Below are 22,803 nucleotides of genomic sequence, written 5' to 3'. Positions count from 1 at the left end.
TTATCTATACAGCAGACGTTACAAACATTTAGAAGATAACTGGCTAAATATTTGGAAAGCAATTCAAAAGGATACAAGGAGAGACAAGAATTAAATTTGTAAAGTAAAATTTTATGGACGCCTGAGACGTGAAATAAAACCACAGTTATTGAAGATACTCAGTTGGGCAGGCATCTTCTGTAGTGCGGGTTTATAGACTGAGGACAGGGCTCCAGAACAGAACCCATTATGGCTTATGCCTGATTGGTAACATTGACTATTTTTGTGCTGTAATTTCTGATAGCACTTTCACACCTTCAACTGCAAAATGGTCAGGCTTTATATGTATTTTGCTGTTACAATATTAATGCAATATGAAGTTGTCATCAGGTTTTATCTGATAGCAGCATGAAGCTTTATTGTTGGTTTGGGAATAGCATTGGAATGCAGTGTTGTAAATGATCAAGAAGTTTTAATATTTTCCCACAGAGCCCCTGAGGTTGTCAGTTCTCGGCAAATGAGCTTACCTCTTGATAAAGCACATGGACAATCAATTTTGAACAGCACTGCAAACAATGGTACTTCCATATAAATGTTATACTTAATGATATAAGTTTGCATATCTACAAATAATACCTTATCCTCTTCATATATATTCCTGCCTATTCATGTTTCAAATAATGTTTGTTGGCTATTGGACCAACTGTAAAGGGAAAATAATTCACATGTGCTGATTAGGTTTAAAAATATTGTACGATGTATGGACAGAACACATCAATTGGCTGTTGTTTTCCTGTGCAAGAATAGCGAGGTTTCCCTGATCTCCTTGGTTACAGGCCCCCTCTATACATTCATTAATTTCAACATTGATGCTGGTTTGAAAGATGGATTTTATTTTCATATCTGATTTACTCAAAGTGTAACATAACAAACAGAAACTTTTTAACATTGGAGATGATCCTTAATGTGAAGATTAATTGGATTAACTTCTGTTTAGATTTCTAGAAAGAATACCTATTTAGTGTGGGTTTATTTTTAAAATATTATTTGAATTACTATACAAAGTACTTGGTCACATTAGTTTGGAATGGTTTCATCAACTTGTAGCAAATTTGGGTGAAAGTGAGCACAGGAATAATAATTAACATCGTGATTTGGAATTAAAAGCAGTGTAATTTTCCCCCTTTCCACCTCATTGCAGACCTGTACTTTGTTTTGACTACAGAATGGGATTGATTGTGGCACTGAGTAGATTCCACGTTGACACATTCAGATTTGGCTAATATCAGTATGTATTGAGGAAACACAGAATAGATGATGTTCTGCTCAATTTTTCACTGACATTTGCTCTAGCCAGCATAACTCTCCAGGTCATTGAGTCAGGCAAGTCTCCGAACCCAGTGACAAGGTTGTGATCCTCTTGTCATTCAATAGCGTGCTAAATATGTTTATCAAGATGAAATGAGACAGTTACTTCAAAGACATGTTGTAAACTGGATGAATTGTCTGGCAATGTCCAGTACTGAATGACCCTGCGCTTCTAATTGATGTCAACTGCCAATATTATGATTTTTTAAAATCATCTCTTTAAGCTTTTCAGCTGAAAGATGAAGCCCCTAATTTTGCTGCACTCACTCAGAATAACATTGTCATGTCTATCTAGGATGAGATTGTAACCTAAACATTTTTGTCTAAGAAGCAGGGAAGCTTTCATTAATCCAAATTGAAATTGCTTAGACATTGGCAAGCTTGTTGATTGAAGTTTGTTCAGGATGCTAAGTGATAAGAAATTGTTAACTTGGTAAAGAAGACAGACTGTGTAGAATGAATGACAGCCTTTTGGTTTACTCTGCTTCCAGCATGCAATGAGCCTGGATGATTATTATAAACAGCCCTGTACATGTAACATTTGTTAAATCCAGCTATTATGGGATATATGTCTGCATAAATTAAATTTGTAATAATTTCATTTTTTAAATTTAGAATTCCAGCAGAACCACAGAGATATTTGCAGCAGAAATGTCTGGGGAAATCCAGCAAACGAGCACTATTTAACATATTATGCAAATCAAGATTTTGCAACAGGAAAACCTGTAAATCCAGAAATTGCGAATAAACTCACTGCAGCCCACTGGCCGACTGACCTTGTTATTGGCCCACAGTCTGACATAAGGATTGGTTTCTCAACTCACTCTGTGGCTTCAGAGGGTCATTCAGCATTGCCAGATAAAAGCAATTCTCTTCATTACTCTGCCAACCAAAGAGTGTCACGTTTGGCAAAATGTTGTGAAGCTAAATGTGACCAAGAGCCTAAAGGAAAGGTGTGTTCTGATAAACTGCTATTGAATGAACTGTTTCTTGAAGAAAATCCACATCATGACCCTGTTCAATTTCCTGTCTTCCCGGTGAAAATCCCAGTAATAAATGAGACCTGCAAACAGCAAAAAGAACCAGCTGCATCTCGACTACACTCCACTGCTGAAATCGATCGTTTGGAGAAAAGGCCAAGCCAATCAGATCCTTCTCTTGTGCTGTGTTCACCACAAAAACTAAAAATAAATTATCGTAGCCATCACGAATTAATGAATTCAGAGACGGGTGCAGACGATGATACTATTCGAAGCCAAAGTGACAATAGTACAGAAGAGAGCAAGGCAAAAATTCAGTTCAAGTCAATGTCTTTAACCAAACTCAATGATGATGGTATAGAACTTTACTCTTACATTTGTAAGCAAGACCATGAATACCCAATCACCTTTCACTTGGATTCAATGCCATACTTTTGCTTTTACTTCTCTTCTCAGATTCTTATGCTCTTAACATGAAGTTCAAATGTATGGTCCAGGAATAGCATCTCACCTTGAAATAAGGTGTTCATGTGCTCCTAGAGTCAGTAGCGAGGTCAGCAGTTTCACATCAACTGCATTTCTGTTTGCCTTACTTGTATCCCCCTCATGTACAGTGGATTCTGGTTAATTAGAACACATCAGGACCAGTACATTTGGCCTAATTAAATGGTTGCCCCAATTAGCCAAAGTTCCATGGAAATAGTTCTAAAAAAATATAAAAGGGAGAAACTACTGTTTGAGTAACAAATTATGTGTTTAAATGAAATACATAGCAAGTTAGGATACTACAAATGCTATTTGTGGTACAATGAAATAATGTATTAGTTCCTAATAGTTAGCGATGGAGGAATTCATCCAGTGTTCTTTTGATTGACTGTAAATGAACAAAATCAGCTCAGGCAGCTAGTGTAGATAATGGACTACCTTCATACAATGCTTTTATTGAATGCATTCTCCAAATCTTCATCTTCATTGTAACATTCAAAATTGATAGTTGATACCTTAAAATTTTCATAGTTCCTAACCTTTTGAAGTAGTGATATTGATTCATTTCCTCTTCCAGCCGTTTCTGGAATCTCCAAGCCTGAATTTTTGAAACTTGAGTGAACAAAACAGTTCTGAATTGTCTTACTGCTTATTTCTCATCAACTATCTGTGATTTAAAAAATCACTGCTTTTTGAAGGCAAACACATGCAACTAACGCTATTTTAAAAACTTGTCACAGTAAGCATGGTGTAGTGTCTGGCAGTCACACAAGTACACCGTAACAGACACTAGTTAGAAACTGTTAGTCTCCTGTCCCAATTAAGTGGCATAGCATCCCAATTAAAAAAAGGAATTGTGGCTATTTTCTCAATTAGGTTTTGTTTTTTGAGTTGTCCCAAATAAGCTGTGCCCCGAATAACTGATGAACTAATAAATCAGAATCCACTGCATTTCGTTAGTTCCTTTACATCACACTGTCTTGCAGTACTTAACCTTTCCTTTGTTCCATGCTATATAACACCCGCTTTACTCTCTTCTCAAAATTTGATAGTTTTTTTCGGTTCTGATGTAAGGTTTACTTTGTGCTTTTCTTCTTGCATGTTGCCTCATTTGCTCCTTATCTGTTACATTTTCCAAAGATTGTTTTGAAGTAATTTCAAAAGCTCTTTCTGTGATAACAGGTAAATGTGTTTCCACCCACCAGGAGCTGCATTTAATTAGAAAGTCTTTCTAGCTGTTGGGGAAAGGAAGTGGTGTTCGGTAGTGAATTTGAGACGGATAGGAATGTTTTGGCAGATTGTTTTGAATAATTGAGACAGACAGACCTGGGTAAGTCAGGCTCTGTCAAGTTTTGTGGATGGGATTTGTTCGGGTTTACCACCATCCTTTTCCCCTAACCCGTAAAGGAATTGTATTGCAGAAGGCCCGTCAATGCACAGGTCTTCACTGCAAGGGATCGCATAGAAGAGAGGCAAGCTAAACATTATCCAGAACTCCATAGTGAACATGGATGATCCAATACTGCCACAGAACTGTCTGCGGGTTTGTGTGTATCTTAAATGTGGGAAGAAGCATTTTGCCTTACTTCTCAATATACTAGTTTTATTGACAGTCAGTAATCAGAAATCTGCCTCTCATATAGCAAGCAGGTACAGGTTGGAAAACAATTTTAAGCAATACTTATAAATATGATAGAAAATAGAATAATAGAAACATACAGCATGGAAAGGAGCCCCTGCTGTTTATTTCATCCACGATAAAACATAGGAGCAGATTTAGGCCATGCAGCTTATTGGGTCTGTTCTACCATGAGATCATAGCTGATTTATTTCCCCTCTCATCGCTATTCTCCTGTCTTTTCTCCATAACCTTTGATTCCCTTACTAATTGAGAGCCTATCAACCTCTGCTTTAAAGATACCCAATGACTTAACCTCCTCAACTGTCTGTGGCAATGAATTGCACAAATTCACCCCCCTTCTAGATAAAAGAAATTCCTCCTCTGTTCTAAAGGAATGTCCTTATATTCTGAGGTTGTGCCCTCTGGTCCTAGACTCTCCCACTATTGGAAAACATTCTCTCTATGACCATTCTATCTCAGCATTTCAATATTTGGTGGGTTTTCATTGAGATTCCCCTTAATTCTTCTAAACTGCAACAAGTACAGGCCCAGAGCCATCTAACACTCCTCGTACGTTAACTGTTTCATTCCCAGGATCATTCTCATAAACATCTGGACCCTCTCTGATGTCAGGACATGCTTTCTTAGATATTGGTCCAAAATTGTTTTCAATACTCCAAATATGATCTGCCTAATGCCTTCTAAAGTCTCAACATTACATCCTTGCCTCTACATTCTTGTCTTCACGAAATGATTATTAGATCTGCTTTTGCCTTCATTACTGCTGACTCAACCTGCAAGTTCACCCTTTTCAGGGGTTCTCAAATTATTATCCTACCATTAACCAAGGGGTCCATGAACTCCAGGATGGGAACACCTTCTTTAGGGAATCCTGCACTCGGACTCCAAGTCCCTTTGCATCTGTTTTCTGAATTCACTCCCTGTTTAGAGAATAGTCTGCACCTTTCTACCTTCTACCAATATGCATAACATACACTTCCCTACATTGTATTCCATCTACAGTTTCATTGCCGATTCTTCCAGTCTAAGTCCCTGCTTTCTCAGCATCGCCTGTTCCTCTATCTAACGTTTTATTGTTTGCAGACCTGGCCTCAAAGCTGTCAATCCTGTAATCCAGATCATTAATATAGAGCATGAGAAGTAGCAGACCCAACCCTGAGCCTTGTTACTGGCAGCCAACCAGAAACGGCTCCCTTTATTCCTGCTCTTGGCGGACTGGTAGAAGGTAATCTTCTGTCCGTGCTTGTATCTTTCCCGTAATATCATGGGCTCTTATCTTGTTTACCAGCCTCATGTGCAGCACCTTGTCAAAGGCCTTCTGAAAATCCAAGTAAACATCATCCACTGATTCTCCTTTGACTGTCTTGCCTGTTATATACTCAAAGAATTTCAACAGATTAATCAGGCAAGATTTCCCCTAAAGGAAACCATGCTGACTTAGGCACTTTTTATTGTGTGTTTTGTGTACCCCCAAACTTCTTCATTAATAATAGGCGCTAACATCTTGACATGCGCTGATGTTGGGCTAACTGGCCTTTAGTTTCCCATCTTTTGCTTGCCTCCTTTTGTCAAGAGTTGAGTGATATTTGTGACTTTTCCCATCCTCTGAAACCATTCCAGAGTTTAGTGATGCTTGAAAGACCAATCTGCCCTAAAAAAAAAATGCCTTTGCCTGCATTTGGACTGCATCCCTCCACTCCTATTTAAGTACCTGCTCAAATGCCTTTGAAGTTTTGCAAGAGCATTTGCCTCCACTACCTTCTTTGGGAATTTAAGACACGAGATTCTGCAGATGCTAGAAATCTTGAGTAGCACACAAAATGCTGGAGGAACTCAGCAAGTCAGGCAGCATCTAAGGAGGAAAATGAGTAGTCAATGTTTTCGGCTGAGACCCTTCAACAGGATTGGCAAGGGAGGGGCTATAAGCTAGAAAAAGAAACAGAGGGAGGAGGAAGTGTGCAAGCTTGTAGATGATGGGTGTGGGCAAGGTGGATGGGTGGAACATAAGACTATAAGACATAGGAGTAGAATTAGGCCATTCATCCCATTGAGTCTGCTCTATCATTCCATCACAGCTGATCCTGGATCCCACTAAATTCCATACACTTGCCTTCTCGCCATATTCTTTGATGTCCTGACTGATCAGGAAATGATCAACTTCCTCCTTAAGTATACCCACGGACTTGGCCTCCACCGCAGTCTGTGTCAGAGCATTCCACAGATTCACTACTCTCTGGCTAAAAAAAAAATTTCCTCCTTGCTTCTGTTCTAAAAGGTCACCCCTCAATCTTGAGCTGTGCCCTCTAGTTCTGGATACCCCAACCATAGTAAACATTCTCTCCACATCCACCTTATCTAGTCCTTTCAACATTCTGTAGGTTTCAATGAGATCTCCTCCCCCTCCCCCCCCCAACCATGTTCTTCTCAATTCCAGTGAGTACAGGCCCAATGCTGCCAAACGCGTTTCCTGTGTTAACCCCTTCATTCTCGGAAGCATCCTCATGAACCTCCTCTGGGCTCTCTCCAATGACAATACATCCTTCTGAGATAAGGGGCCCAAACCTGTTGACAATAGTCCAAGTGTAGCTTGACTGGAGTCTTATGAAGCTTCAGCATTATCTCCTTGCTTTTATATTCTATTCTTCTTGAAATAAATGCCAACATTGCATTTGCCTTCTTTACACAGACAAACCTGTAAATTAACCTTCTGGAAGTTTTGCATGAAAACTCCTAAGTTCCTCTGCATCTCAGATGTTTGAACCTTCTCTCCATTTAGATAATGGTCCACACTATTGTTCCTTTTACCAAAATGCATTATCATACATTTCCCAACACTGTACTTTTCCCAACAATCTGCTACTTTTTTGCCCATTTTTCCAACTTGTCTAAGTCCTGCTGCAATTGCATTGCTTCCTCAGCACTACGTACCCCTCCACCTATCTTTGTATCATCCACAAACTTTGCCACAAAGCCATAAATTCCATTATCCAAATCATTGACAAACAATGTGAAAAGTAACAGTCCCAATGCTGACCTCTGAAGAACACCACTATTCACTGGCAATCAATCAGACAAGGCCCGTTTTATTTTCTTGCTGCCTTCTGCTTGTCAACTATCTCTCTATCCATACCAGTATCTTTCTACTAATGCCACAGGATTTTATCTTGTTAAGCAGCCTCATGTGTGGCACCTTATCAAATGCCTTCTGAAAATCCAAGGAAGTGACATCCACTGCCTCTCCTTTGTCCACCCTGCTTGTTACATCCTCGGAGAATTCGAACAGATTTGTCGGGCAAGATTTTCCTTTACAGAAACTATGCTGACTTTGACTTATTTTATCATCAGTCTCCAAGTACACTGAAATCTCATCCTTAATAATATACTCCAACACATTCCAAACTGCTGAGGTTAGGCTAACTGGTCTATAATTTCCTTTCTTTTGCTTTCCTGCCTTCTTAAAGAGTGGAGTGATATTTGCAATTTTCCAGTCCTCCAGGACCATGCCAGACTGAAGTGATTCTTGAAAGATCATAACCAATGCATCTGTTATCTCTTCAGCAACTTCTCTCAGGATTCTGGGATGTTGGTTATCGGGTCCAGATGACTTATTCACCTTAAGACCTTTGACTTTGCCTAGTAACTTTTCCTTTGTGATAGCAATGGCACTCAGATGTGCTCCCTGACGCTCATGGACCTCTGGCACACTGCTAGTGTCCTCCACTGTGAAGACGGATGCAAAGTACCCATTAAGTTCATCTACCAATTCTTTGTCGCCCATTGCTACCTCACCAGCATCATTTTCCAGTGGTCCAGTATCAACTCTTGCCTCCCTTTTACTCTCTTACACTCTGGAGTTGGGAAGATGAAAGGGAATTGTGTGGAATAAAGGGAAGAAGGTGGAGAAACAGAGGAAGGTGATGGGCAGGTCATGAGGGTGGGGGAGGGAAAGAGAAGTATTGCGAGACCCACCAGAATGGGGTAAACAAAGGGCGGGGTGGGGTGGATTTGAGGTTGTAGTTCAGTTTCTAGGTTCAGATGCTGAATGAACCATTTGATCTTCACCCTTTAGTAATATTGTTGGCTCAGATGGACTCCTGTAAGTTGAGTCCAAGATGTTGTTAGAATCCTATCAAAAAAATCAGTGAGATAAATTGGGTGAAAGTCAATAAAAATATATGGTGACAGAATTTTCAAGTAAAATGCTGAGCAATATTAACAAATAAGACCATATGTAGTATAAGCACTGCTGATAGTTCTTCAGTATGTAGAGCCAATTTTGGCTTGAAACAGTTGCTAGTAAAATTCCGTCTTACTGTGTCTTAGTAAGACAATTGAAATTCCGAGGAACATGTAATGCATTACAATATCCTATGTGACACCTGCGTAAACGAGCATTTTTTTACATAAAGGAGCCACTGATTCTTGCACAGGCACCAAGGCTCCACTGCTCCAAGGCAACATTCTCCCTTCCACCTCCAGTGCAGTAGATGGTGAGGAAGTCCACCCCTGTGTAATGCCATGTTTATTTGCCCATTCTGTATCTGCTACCAGGGGGATGTCACAATGCATTTTAATGGCTGCTGGCAGGAGGTTAAGTAGTGGAACCCTGCTTCAGCTGATATCAGGCAGTATTGAGAAATCTGCATGCCTGTTTTTCAATGCTCTCCCATTGACTCCTCACAATCTTTTTTTTCCATCTAAGACCCAGCAATTCAACTGACAGATCAGTGTTTAAACACATTTTTGATCAGGCATTTTTGTTTTGAATTTCTTTGAGTGTTTGATCTTGAACTTCCAGTCATTTAAACATGTGAAAGTTGTTTGGTGCCTTGGCAGTGCAGTTCTAAAAAGATTAAATGTGGTGGGGTTAAACAATCAAGGTAATTATCACAAACAAGAGAAGGTCTGCCAATGCTGGAAATCTGAGCAACACACACAAAATGCTGGAGGAACTCAGCAGGCCAGGCAGCAACTATGGAAAAAAAGTACAGTCGACGTTTCGGGCTGATTTCCTTCGGCAGAACTGCAGAAAAAAAGATGAGTAGATTTTAAAGGTGGGGGAGGGGAGACAGAAACACAAGGTGAAACTGGGAGGGGGAGGGATGAAGTAAATAGCTGGGAAGAGATACAGGGCTGGAGAAGGGGGAATTTGATAGGTGATGATAAAAGGCCATGGAAAAAGGGGGGAGGAGCACCAGAGGGAGGCGGTGGGCAGACAAGGACATGAGGTGATAAGAGGGAAAAGGGGATGGGCACTGGTGAAGGAGAAAGGGGGGGATTACCAGAAGTTCGAGAAATCAATATTCATGCCATCAAGCTGAAGGCTACGCAGATGGAATGTAAGGTGTTGCTTCTCCAACCTGAGTGCGGCCTCAACGCATTTTCAGTTGTCTGTGATAGAGCCACAATACAAAGCAACACCTACAATGGAATAACCATTCCATAATGATCCATTGTAATGTCACCTCAGTTTTGCCTCCAAGATCACCATGATTAAAGATGAGCCAGCACAAGCTGATTTATAGTGGGTATGAGGATGACAATGCAGTTTAACAATGGGTAGTTGCAATATGACAAAGTGATATTAATAACAAAAAACTAATTGGGGAAAATATGAAAAAGTATAAAGTTTTGCACATAATATGGTCATTTACCCTACTTGTGTTATTTTTGTTTTAATGAAGGTGCACAAGAATTTGATTCTTCTTATCTAAACTCATTGGCTCAGGCGTCAAACAGTGACTTGGTATCCTCTGCATCCACAACCTTGTCACAAATGGAAGATATCAGACAACTTCTGCAATCCCTGGAAGCAGATTACCAGAAACTGGTTGCACTTCTTTCAAGGGATAGCAGGACACCACTGACACATCGAAAGTTAAAGCAGAAAGGGCTGAGCACAGTGAAAAATGGCAAACTGTGGGCGCAGCTGAAATTACAGCGGCAGAAAGATATTTGGTATTTATCCAAAGAAAGAACTAATGAATTAAATTCCAAAAGTAATGTTGTGAAATATGTTAATTTCAGTGTGATATGACTATAATGCAAACCTGAAATAATTTCCCAATTAGCAAAGTAAAAATAATTGACAGTGAAGACACCAATTTATGGCCATGTACCCATAGGAAATGCAAACAAAGATACCATGAATTTATGTGTTTCCAAACTTTCAAGTACCTGAGAGAATTTACAATAGCATTCTGCACTGCCAATTTCTCTGTAACCTCATTTCAAGTATCTTTTTCATGAATTGATTTGCATTTTGTATTTCCGTTGCTATATGCAGGGGATTGAAGGTCAGAGCTTACAGTGACACTACAGGTTAATACAAAATAACTATCAGGTAGCATGGCAAGTTCTAGATTTGTAACATGACCTGTCTTGCCCCACCTCAGTCCCACTTCCTGGCCATCTCCCCGTAACCTTTGATGTCATGTCCAATCAAGAACCTATCCATCTCTGCCTTAAGTACACCCAACAACCTGGCCTCCACAGCTGCATGTGGTAACGAATTCACAAATTCATCACAGTCTGGAGAAAGAAATTTCCCAGCATCTGTGTTTTAAATGGATACTCCTCTATTCTGAGGCTGTGCCCTCTTGTCCTAGTCTCCCACACTATAGGAAACATCCTTTCCACATCTACTATTTCAAAATTTGAAAGGTTTCAGTGAGAACTCCCTCATCCTTCTGAATTCCAGCGAGTACAGACCCAGAGCCATCAAACGTTGCTCATATGTAATCCTTTCATTCTCGGAATTATCCTTGTGAACCGCCTCTGGACCCTTTCCAATGCCAGCACACCTTTTCATAGATGAGGAGCCCAAAATTATTCGCAGTACTCAAGATGCGGCCTCACCAGTGCCTTATAAAGCCTCAGCATCACATCCCTGCTCTTGTGTTCAAGACCTTTTGAAATGAATGTAAACATTGCATTTGCCTTCCTTCAATCTGCAGGTTAACCTTTAGGGTGTTCGGCACAAGGTCTCCCAAGTCCCTTTGCATCTCAGATTTTGGATTTTCTTTCCATTTAGAAAATATTATATTTATTTCTTCGCCAAAGTGCATGACCATGTATTTTCCAACATTGTATTTCATTTGCCTCTTTCTCTTAATTTTCCATTCTCCTAATCTATCTTCAGTCCTTCTGCAGCCTACCTGTTTCCTCAACACCACCTGACCCTCCACCAGTCTTCATATCATCCACAAACTTGGCAACAAAGCCATCGATTCCATCATCTAAATCATTGATATACAGCATAAAAAGAAGCGGTCCCAACCCTGACCCATGCGGAACACCGCTAGTCACTGGCAGCAAACCAGACAAGCATCCTTTTATTCCCACTCGCTGCCTTCTACTAAACAGCCAATGCTCTAACCATGTTAATAACCTTCCTGTAATACCATGGGCTCTTAACCTGGTAAGCAGCCTCAGGTGTGGCACCTTGTCAAAGACCTTCTGAAAATCCAAATATACAACACCCACTGCATCCCCGTTGTTTATCCTACTTGTAATCTCCTCAAAGAATTCCAACAGGTTCATCAGGGAAGATTTCCCCTTAAGGAAACCATGATGACTTTGTCCTATCTTGTCCTGTGTCACTAAGTACACCATAACCTCATGCTTAACAATTGACTCCAGTAATTCAGTACTAGTAATCACTTGGCTTATTCCTGCTTTTCATCCCATAATGCTAATTTCACATGGTATCTGTTTTCACCTTCATTGCATGAAAGTCTCTGTTGCATTTCCATTTGAGTTTAACATTTTTTTTTTCATTTTTGCGATACAATTTACAATAGTGCACCTATACCCAGACTTGCAGTCAAGTCAGGTCTTTGTGAGGCCGAGATCAAAATCATCTTCCACAGTGAAGATTAATGGGGCTTCTGTTTCATTCTTAAAACTACTGTTTTTCTCATTTGGAACTCTTTCTGCGGTCTTCATTCCATAATTCCATATAATGTACTTATTTAAGACGTAGATAGTTGGTGGTATCCTTGCATTTTATGGGTTTCCCCAATGAATTTTTTTCCCTCTATCAGGAAGAGATTTGTTAAATCTATAATCTAGTTGTGTTATTTTCTCATTCAGGATAACTTGCAGTGAGTTTCAGCTTTCATCAATTGAAATTTACTTGTGTTTGTTGATTCCTAGTACAGTGCAAAGAAAGTTTGCTCATCTGGAAGCCCACATACTGCTGCTGGTTCGAAATATAGCTCAATTGACTGAAGAGATTGGCTCCCAGAATGCCCTGATACAAAAAGTACTTTCATTCCAACTTGAAATTAAAAAAACACAGCAAGCTTGCAATGAAGAAGCAAGTATCTCATTTCTATAAAAATAGTTTTCATAACTTCCCTGCATTTTTAATTGCTATATTGTCTTTTGATATTTAAAATAATATTTTCGCAAGCAGGTGTTTCTCGCTGAGAGAGTAGTGTTGGGCATTTGGTAAAACCCAGTGTTTTCTGGAACTTCTGCATTGCAAATCTGTTACAACATAGTAAATACTTTGAAGGACCATTAGATAAATAAGGAGTTGGAGTCATCTCTGGCCAGACAAAATAGACACAGGAGAGTTCCTTTCTGATAGCTTGCTCGTGGACAAGATAAGTCTAAGTGGCTTTCAATAAATCTGCAATTTCTTACTGGGACCATTTTAGTATTACTGGATTTTGAATATTCAGGTTCTAAAACTACAAGATGATGCTTTTGTTTTTGTTTGCCGTACTGTTGGGCAGAAGCCCCATAATAGGATAAATGTTCATCCGTCTTCCTGGGCACCACAATGCATTATTGATTCACTACTCTTAGTTTACACCCATTGGTTTATCTAACAGGCAACCAATGAATGAAAATCCAGATTTAGTTGCAAATTAATTTATGGTATTAAAACCTATGGGAGTGTATTTTTCATGATGCCATTTATTTGTTAGTTTGGAACACTCAGTGGCAAATGATATAGAAGCCAGAGTAAAGAGCTAAATTGTGGAGGAGGCAGGAAGATGAGACTTGCGATGTGGTTGTAGTAAAGTCCAATCAAAATTGGAGTTGTACCATCAACTATGAGGAGTGAAATGGACACCCTGCAGCTGAGTGGTTTTCACGGGATTAATGTGGGAATTATGTAGAAAATATTGATAGATTTGTAAGTGTGTAGAAGCCATTGTGACACATGCAAAATGCTGCAGGAACTCACCAGGCCAGGCAGCATCTATGGAAATAAAGTACAATTGACATTTCAGATTGAAACTCTTCAGCAGGACTGGAGAACAAAGCTGAGGAGTAGATTTGAAAGGTGAGGGGAAGGGAGAGAGAAAAACACCAGGCAATAGGTGAAACTTGGAGGGGAAGGATGAAGCAAAGAGCTAGGAAGTTGATTGGTGAAAGAGACAGAAGGCCATGGAAGAAAGAGAAAAGGTGTTGGTGGGGGGGGTGAGCACCAGAGGGAGGTGATGGGCGGGCAGGGACATAACATGAGAGAGGGACAAGGCATTGGGAAATGGTGAGGTGGGGGGAGTGGAGGCATTACTGGAAGTTTGAGAAATCGAGGTTCATGCCATCAGGTTGGAGGCTACCCAAACAGAATACAAGATGTTGTTCCTCCAATCTAAGTGTGGCCTCATCCTGATGGTCAAGGAGGCCATGGATGGACAAATCTGAATAGGAAGTGGAACTAAAATGGGTGGCCACTGAGAGATTCCTCTTGTTCTGGTGGATGGAGCATAGATGCTCGATGAACATACAAGAGGCTACATTGGGAGCACCGAACACAGTATATGACCTCAGCAGACTCACAGGTGAAGTGTCGCCTCACCTGGAAGGACTCTTTGGGGCCCTGAATGGTAGTGAGGGAGGAGGTGTAGGGGCAGGCGTAGCACGTGTTCCATTTACAAGGATAAGTGCCAGGAGGGAGATCAGTGGGGAGGGGCAAATGGACAAGGGAGTCGTGTAGGGAGTGATCCCTGTGGAAAGCAGAAAGTGGGGGGGAGGGCAAGATGTGTTTTGTGGTGGGATCAGTTGGAGGTGGCGGCAGTTTCGGAGAATTATGTATTTGTGGGGGTGGTAGGTGAGGACAAGAGGAACCCTATCCTTGGTAGCGTGGCAGGAGGATGGGGTAAGAGCAGACATGCATGAAATGGAACAGTTGAGGGCAGCGTTGATGGTGGAGGAAGGGAAGACCCTTTCTTTGAAAAAGGAGGACATTTCCTTTGTTCTAGAATGAAAAGCCTCATCCTGAGAGCAGATACAGCAGGGACAGAGGAACTGAGAGAAGGGGATGATGTTTTTACAAGTAGCAGGGTGGGATGAGGTATAGTCCAGCTAGCTGTGAGAGTCTGTTGGTTTATAATAGACATCAATAGATGAGCTTTCTCCAGAGAGAGAGACAGTGAGCCTCCGCCTCCAGCACATAATTCTCTGAAACTTCCGCCACCTCCAACTGGATCCCACCACCAAACATATCTTTCTTTCCCTCCCCCCTCCCCCACTTTCTGCCTTCTGCAGGGATTGCTCCCTACCAGCCTCCCTTGTCCATTCATCCCTCCCCACTGATCTCCCTCCTGGCACTTATCCTTTCAAGCGGAACAAGTGCTACACCTGCCCCTACACCTCCTCCCTCACTACCATTCAGGGCCCCAAACAGTCCTTCACCTGTGAGTCTGTTGGGGTCATTAACTGTGTTCGGTGCTCCCAGTGTGGCCTCTTGTATATCAGTGAGACCCGAGGTAGATTGGGAGACCACTTCACTGAGCATCTACGCTCCGTCCGCCAGAACAAGCTGGATCTCCCAGTGGCCACTGATTTTAATTCCACTTCTCATTCTCATTACAACATGTCCATCCATGGCCTCCTTGGCTTTCGAGATCAGGCCACACTTAGGTTGGAGGAACATCAGCCTATATTCCTTTTGGGTAGCCTCAAACCTGATGGCATGAACATTGATTTCTCAAACTTCCAGTAATGCCTCCAACCCCTCCACCCTGAACCATTTCCCCTCCCCTGCACCATTTCCACCCCCTTGTCCCTCTCTCATGTTATCTCCTCACCCAGCCCCGTTTTTCTTTCTTCCATGGCCTTCTGTCTCTTTCACCAATCAACTTCCTAGCTTCTGGCTTCTTCCCTCCCCCTCCAAGTTTCACCCTTTGCCTGGTGTTTTTCTCTTCCCTCCCCCCACCTTTCAAATCTACTCCTCAGCATTTTTTCTCCAGTCCCACCAAAGGGCTTCGGCCCGAAACATTGACTGTACTCTTTTCAATAGATGCTGCCTGGCCTGCTGAGTTCCTCCAGCATTTTGCGTGTATTGTTCTGGATTTCCAGCATCTGCAGATTTTCTTTTGTTTGTGAAGCCATTGTGATGCCTGGTTCTCAACTTTCTATCAAAAATTAAGGGAACAAATGAGAAAGTACCCAGAGTAACGCACGTAATTCTGAAGGAACGCAGCAGGTCAGGCAAATCTATGGAGGGATATAAGCAGTTAACGTTACAGGCCGAAACACTTGGAGTGGAAATGAAGGGGACAGAAGCCAGAATAAGTAGGTGGGCAGATGGGAATGAGTACCAGCTGGCAAGTGAAATCAAGTGAGGGGTAAGATGGGTGGGTGGGGAGGGGTTGATAGGTAGCAAAGTTGAAGAAGGAAGAATCTGATAGGAGAGGAGAGTGGACCGTAGGAGAAAGGGAAGGAAGAGAATTTTATGAATTTTCTAGACTAGCAGTCATAGTTTTTGGTTCACATCCTATTGATAGTGTAGAATTTGAAATCAAGTAATTAAGTAAGTACCATTTGGGTGAAAATGGCTAGCCACCATGTCAGGGAATGAATCTGGCCAATGCATGATTCCAGACTGACAAATGTAGTTGAATCTTTGCTGTTTGATGAGTTCTAGATAATTAGGTATGTACAGTAAATTCTGAGTTTACCAGCAATTTTCACATCCTAGGAATTAAAATATTTTAAAAAATTGAGTGACTGCCATACCATTTGCAGTTCCACTGGTGAATGAAACAGTGCTGATCTGGGATGGGACACATCTGGAATGATGAATATTCATGGGATGCAGCCTGCAGTGAGTTTAATGTCAAGTGGCCTGGGCTCAGACTGTGACTAATACAGATTAGTCCTGAGGGTCACTCAGACTTGGGCCATCCTGGGTTATCTTAGATAGAATGAAGTACCCTCAGTTTAGATCTAGTTATATTTTTGAGTGGTATGGTCTCAGACCTGGCCTATTTCTGGTGGTCTTTAGTGTCTTAAGCCATAGATCCATAATCAGTCTGGTGCCTGTGCTGCTCTGGAACACTGGGATCACTGATTTGCCAAAGCACCTGAACACAGAAGCTGAACTTCAAATGGCAGAGTACCCATTCTAAATCTGCAAAATGCAGTTTGAAAATGTGTAGTGGTGCAAACCACACACAATAGAAGTTGTCAACGAATTGTTCACAGACCCACACTAGTGCATTATGAATTTCTGTTGCTGCCTTATCAGTTATTCTCTGTCTGTTGCAAGGTAAACTATTTTCTGAATGTTCCATCACACACAAACTGTTCAATATTCCTAAAATATACTGAAAGCACTCTGGAATCTATAGCAATACAGCGTATCCTGAATTAAGTACAATATAAAAGTAACAGCAATAATTATCAAGATACACAATAAGTCAGCAATAAAGACTTGTATTTATTTTGTCTTTAATGATACTGGATTCATGTATGACACAAAGATCTATTTGGAATATCCTGTATGGTATTTCTGAAACAGTTCTTGATTAAATAATATGGCTAGAACAATGTTATGTAATGAAAATAGTGTAAAATATTTAATGTGTGTTCCTGTTTGGCAGGTTGGGGACCAGCATGGATTATCTATGAAACAGGATTCACCTAATGTTTCAGAATGTTCATTGTAAGTATCTGTATGAGGATAAATTTCTATAAATTAATGGATATAATTGGAAACATAGGATCCTACGTTTTTATAGCGCCTTTCATGAAGTCTGGACGTTCCAAAAAACTTCACAACGTCTAAACTGCTTTTTAGTGTAACATACTGAAAATGACAAAAATTAACAGCATCAGTTACTGAAAAGACAAATAGATTAATGTTTGGGTTCAGACTTCTTTCAAAACGTTCCTGGTTGCTGCAGCTTGTATGTACTTTCTGTATAACTTTTAATCCCAGTTTCCTGTGTGCATTTTGTCTTGTTGCAGAAGTTATCAATAGTTGTTAATTGATATTTTATGCTTTTACTGAACTGATATTCTGTGGCCTCATCCGGCTGCTTGGGCTTCATGTCTGACGACTCACATAAGTTAGAAATGTTATTTACTTTATTGTTAGCACAGTTTGTTTTTTTTTCTCCCTCTTCACATTGGATGTTGGTTGTTCTTATTTTTTTATGGGTTCTTTTGGGTTTCTTGTTCTGTGGTTGCAATCTCAAGGTTGTATACTGTATACATTGATAATAAATGTACTTTAATGTCCAGTTTGGTTTCAAAGCACACTTATGGAACTATGGAATTGAGCTGCTTGTATTGTGCCTTCTGAAGTAAAGTTTTAAAAAAAGCATCAGAGTACATACATATCAGCACATACAACCCTGAGATTCTTGTTCCTGCAGGCATACTTAGCAAATCTATAGAACAGTAACTGTAAACAGGAACAATAAAAGAGAAAGGGCATAGAAGATAACAACTTGTGCATATGGAAATATAAGTAAATAGCAATAAATAACGAGCATGAAATAACAAGATAGAGTCCTTAAAGTGAGATTATTGGTTATGGGAACATCAGAAGTAGAATGAGTGTAATTATCCCCATTTGTTCTAGAGCCTGATGGTCGAGGGGTAGTAACTGTTCTTAAACCTGCTGGTGCGAGTCCTGAGGCACCTGTACCTTCTACCTGATGGCAGCAGCAAGAAAAGAGCATGGCCCAGGTGGTAACGATCTTTGGATGCTGCTTTTCTCTGGCAATGTACTCAATGCTGTGGAGGTCTTTACCTGTGATGTGTTGGGCTGAAACCAGGATCTTTTGTAGAATCTTTTGTTCAAAGGCATTGATATTTCCATACCAGGCCATGATGCAACCAGTCAACATACTCTCCACTGCACATCTATAGAAGTTTGTCAAAGTTTTAGATGTCATGCTGACTCCAAAGGATATGCTGCAGTGTTTTCTTTGCAATTACACTTATGTGCTGGGCCCAGGACAGGTCCTCTGACATGGTAACAGTCAGGGATTTAAAGTCGCTAACCCTGTTCATTTCTGATCCTTTGATGAGGACTGGCTCATGGGCCTCTGGTTTCCCTCTCCTGAAGTCTACAATCAGCCCTTTTGTCTTGCTGACATTGAGTGAAAGGTTGTTGTTATGACAGCACTCAGCCAAGTTTTCAATCTCCCTCCTGTATGCTGATTTAGCACCACCTTTGGTTCAGCCCACAACAGTGGTGCTGTCAGCCACCTTGAATATGGTGTTGGAGCTGTACTTGGCCACTCAATCATAGGTGTAGAGCGATTAGAGCTGGGGGCTAAGCATATTCCTGTGGAGCTCCAGTGCTGATGGAGATTCATATGTCTACACCTGTACAGCATTGTGTTAGATAATGCAACAACAGGCAAGTTGGCCTATATGTTCCTAATGCCTGCTAGAAGTATGGAAAAGCAAATTGTGTTCTTTATTAATCTGCACTCATGATTTGATGGTCAGTGATGCCATTTTGGAGGTTAGTTCCCCAGCTAACTCTGCTTTTAATTTGTAATGCTGTTTTAAGGGACAAATAACCACTTTGAGGTTAGTTGCAGTTGTGACTGACTAAAACTGAGCTACACAGTATCTATAACTGTGTATTTATTCACACAGCAGTCTGCAGGAGAAAGTGAGTCCAGGACAGTCCAGGACAATCCAAGACAATCTCACTCTCCCTGACACCATGTTTTATACTAGTTCAGTGCAAAGATAATAACAAACAATTAACTATAATTTAAGTTGTTGTCGTCGTGGCTATCCCTCGAGGTCGAGGATGATGGTCTTCGGTCTGAAGAAGTGGCCCACAGAGTGAAGACCCCTGTGTGTGTATTTGTTTAACATGTACTTGATGTTGCACTCCAAGAAGCACACGATACTTCACAAATCAACCAACTGATTCCAATGGCATGGAAACCAGGACGATTGGAGCTGATGGATTTGTTGCAGCCTTCATCCGCCTTCACAGCCGTTGAGTTCGAAGTAACTTCATCCGCCTGTTCCACCGTTGAGGTCTTGGTTGGATTGGTCTTTGTCAGGGACCTCACCCTCGACCTTACCACCATGGGTGACCCGACCAGGAGCATAGCTCCAGACGGCATTGCTCTCGGGATCACAGGACCACACAAGCTTCTCCACCACGACAAGGTGACAATCGACGGAGAAGAATATAAATTGTTGTAGTCACCTACTTAACTTTAACATTTTGAATATAGCCAAGTAACTTTACAGAATTACAAATTTGCATCGATAGCATATCCAAGCTTCTTTGAATATTAAATACTGGTATCTGTTCCAAAAGCCAGACACTGAAAACATAGTATTTTTTTTGCGGTATTGAAGGATGGCTCCATGGATATACAACTAACTAGAAGGTTAAGTGAATAAATAGATCTCTCCTGAATTGTGGATACACCTTTATTATCATCATCATTGTGTGCCATGACGTATGATGTGGGTGATCATGGTCTCCCATCTGTCTTTAATCTGAGAAGTTCTAATAAGCTCTTGAAGACTTTTTGCCTGTCCACCCTTGATGCAACTCATGAATGTCATGCGCTGTTGACCACAACTTTTTCTTCCATCAGTTTTACAGGTCACTGCAAGGTGTTTGAGCTTCTCTTTCCACAGTACATTTCCCAGAAATTCCAGCTGCCATTTCCTGATTGATGATGCAACACACACACAATGCTGGAGGAACTCAGCAGGCCAGGCAGCATCTATATTAAAGTGTACAGTCAAAGGGTTTTGGCCCGAAATGTCGACTGTACTCTTTTCCATAGATGTTGCCTGGTGTGCTGAGTTCCTCCAGCATTTTGCATGTGTTGCTTGGATTTCCAGCATCTGCAGATTTTCTCTTGTTTTGTGTCCTGATTGACGATATCAGCTTTCTTTGTATTCCAGCTTTTTGCAACACTTCTTAATTTGTTACCCTATCCTTTCATGATATTTTCATCATTCTTCTCACAAACCACAATTCTGCAGCTTCGTATCTTCTCTCATTCTGCTTTGATATTGTCCAACATTCACTTCCATATGTTAGTGTGGAATGAACATAGCTCTGCAACACTCTGAGTTTCGTACCCATGGAAATTATGTTATTCTTTAGTACCTTGCTCAAACACACGAACCTGCATTTAGCAATCCAAATCCTCCTCCTAATTTCACCATTAACCCTACCATCAGATGTTATTGTGCTCCCTAAGTAATTGGACTTGCATATTTGTTTAATTGTTTCACTGCCCACTTTCAGTTCACGTTTCAGTATTTCTTTCTTCCTTGCGACAACCGTACATTCGATCTTCTTGCAGTTGGTCAATCCTCTAGTTGCACTTTCTTCGACTTTATCTAGTGTTTCTTGGAGATTCTCTTTAGAAGTAGCTATCAGAATTGTGTCATTTCTGTATTGTAGGTTACTTAAATTGTATCCACTAATTATAATCCACTAATTGTCATGCCTGGACTGCTGCTAATTTTTCTAAGGTACCGGTGACCCCTGTTTCCATTCAGGGGGTCAGTGTGGACATGGTGGAGGATTACAAATACCTGGGAATACGAATTGACAATAAACTGGACTGGTCAAAGAACACTGAGGCTGTCCACAAGAAGGGTCAGAGCCGTCTCTATTTCCTGAGGAGACTGAGGTCCTTTAACATCTGCTGGATGATGCTGAGGATGTTCTATGAGTCTGTGGTGGCCAGTGCTATCATGTTTGCTGTTGTGTGCTGGGGCAGCAGGCTGAGGGTAGCAGACACCAACAGAGTCAATAAACTCATTCGTAAGGCCAGTGATGTTGTGGGGATGGAACTGGACTCTGACAGTGGTGTCTGGAAAGAGGATGCTGTCCAAGTTGCATGCCATCTTGGACAATGTCTCCCATCCACTACGTAATGTACTGGTTGGGCACAGGAGTACATTCAGCCAGAGACTCATTCCACCGAGATGCAACACAGAGCGTCATAGGAAGTCATTCCTGCCTGTGGCCATCAAACTTTACAACTCCTCCCTTGGAGGGTCAGACATCCTGAGCCAATAGGCTGGTCCTGGACTTATTTGGACTTATTTCCTGGCACAATTTACATATTACTATTTAACTATTTATGGTTTCATTACTATTTAATTATTTATGGTGCAACTGTAACAAAAAACAATTTCCCCCTGGGATCAATGAAGTATGACTATGTCTATGACTTAGAATCTTCTCACTATAAAGGTTGAATAGGTTGGGTGAAAGAATATAACCCTGTCTGACTCCCCCCTAAATCTGGACAAAATCACTTGTCTCATTGTCAACTGTCATTCCTACTCTTTGTTCTGGATACAAGTTTCTGATGATTCTGATATCTTTCCCATCAACGACCAAGTACTGAAGATTTTTTATAAACTCTTCATATCTCACCTTATCAGAAGCTTTGGTATAATCGATGAAATATAGGCCCAAGTCTTTCTGGATCTCTATTGTACATACACAAGTCATTCTAAGGATGAAGGTTATATTTCGTGTTCTACTATCTTCAATGAAATTCCACTGCTCATGCACAATCTCTGGTTTCATGTTTTTTCTTGCTCTCATCATGATGATTTGTAGCAGGACATTCACAACCTGATTCATTAAACTAATTGTGCAAGCTCACATTAAATTGCTGTTGGTTTCTTTTTGGCAGTGCAATAAATACTGATTTGCTCATTTCCTCAAGTATTTACCCATGATCATATATTTCATTCTGCAAACTTGTCAGCCTTTCAATCTTGAAATCTTCCAGCACAGTGGCAATGCCATTGGACCTAATGCCTTTCAATGTTCAATTTTTCATTGTTGCTTTAACTCCTGATTTAAATACTAGACAACAATTTTTTATGAAATTATTTCTTTCTCAGAAATGTTTTTGTTTATGATGGACCACTTGAAGCTGAATACATATATAATTTCAGACTATATGTATCACATAGGAATTTGGAGAAATAAGATGTTAACTTTATTTAATATAACGTGTTTAATTCCATAACAGTGTTTACGCTTTGCAATAGTTCACCAAAGCCAAATATGTTTTGTTGTTGATTTTTGTTCATACTGAGAGGCTTCTTGCTTAAATGTCCAGC

The 22,803-nt window shown here is 40.7% G+C and overlaps 1 protein-coding gene across 4 annotated transcripts in view; it reads left to right on the top strand.

Annotated features, from left to right (window-relative positions):
- The window catches only part of LOC134357276 (uncharacterized), a 135,977-nt gene that overhangs the window by 75,466 nt on the left and 37,708 nt on the right, over window positions 1-22,803 (top strand). For all 4 annotated transcript variants that reach the window (XM_063068855.1, XM_063068766.1, XM_063068939.1 and 1 more), the window contains 5 exons: window positions 469-557; window positions 1,963-2,682; window positions 10,140-10,413; window positions 12,613-12,775; window positions 17,304-17,365. In XM_063068855.1, coding sequence (XP_062924925.1) covers window positions 469-557; window positions 1,963-2,682; window positions 10,140-10,413; window positions 12,613-12,775; window positions 17,304-17,365 — 1,308 coding nt within the window. The remainder of the gene's footprint in view (window positions 1-468; window positions 558-1,962; window positions 2,683-10,139; window positions 10,414-12,612; window positions 12,776-17,303; window positions 17,366-22,803) is intronic.

The sequence above is a fragment of the Mobula hypostoma genome, chromosome 1 (genome assembly GCF_963921235.1).
Source record: "Mobula hypostoma chromosome 1, sMobHyp1.1, whole genome shotgun sequence".
Lineage (NCBI taxonomy): Eukaryota > Metazoa > Chordata > Chondrichthyes > Myliobatiformes > Myliobatidae > Mobula > Mobula hypostoma.
Note: the sequence above shows the minus strand (reverse complement) of the source record. Positions and strands in the feature narration are given on the sequence as shown.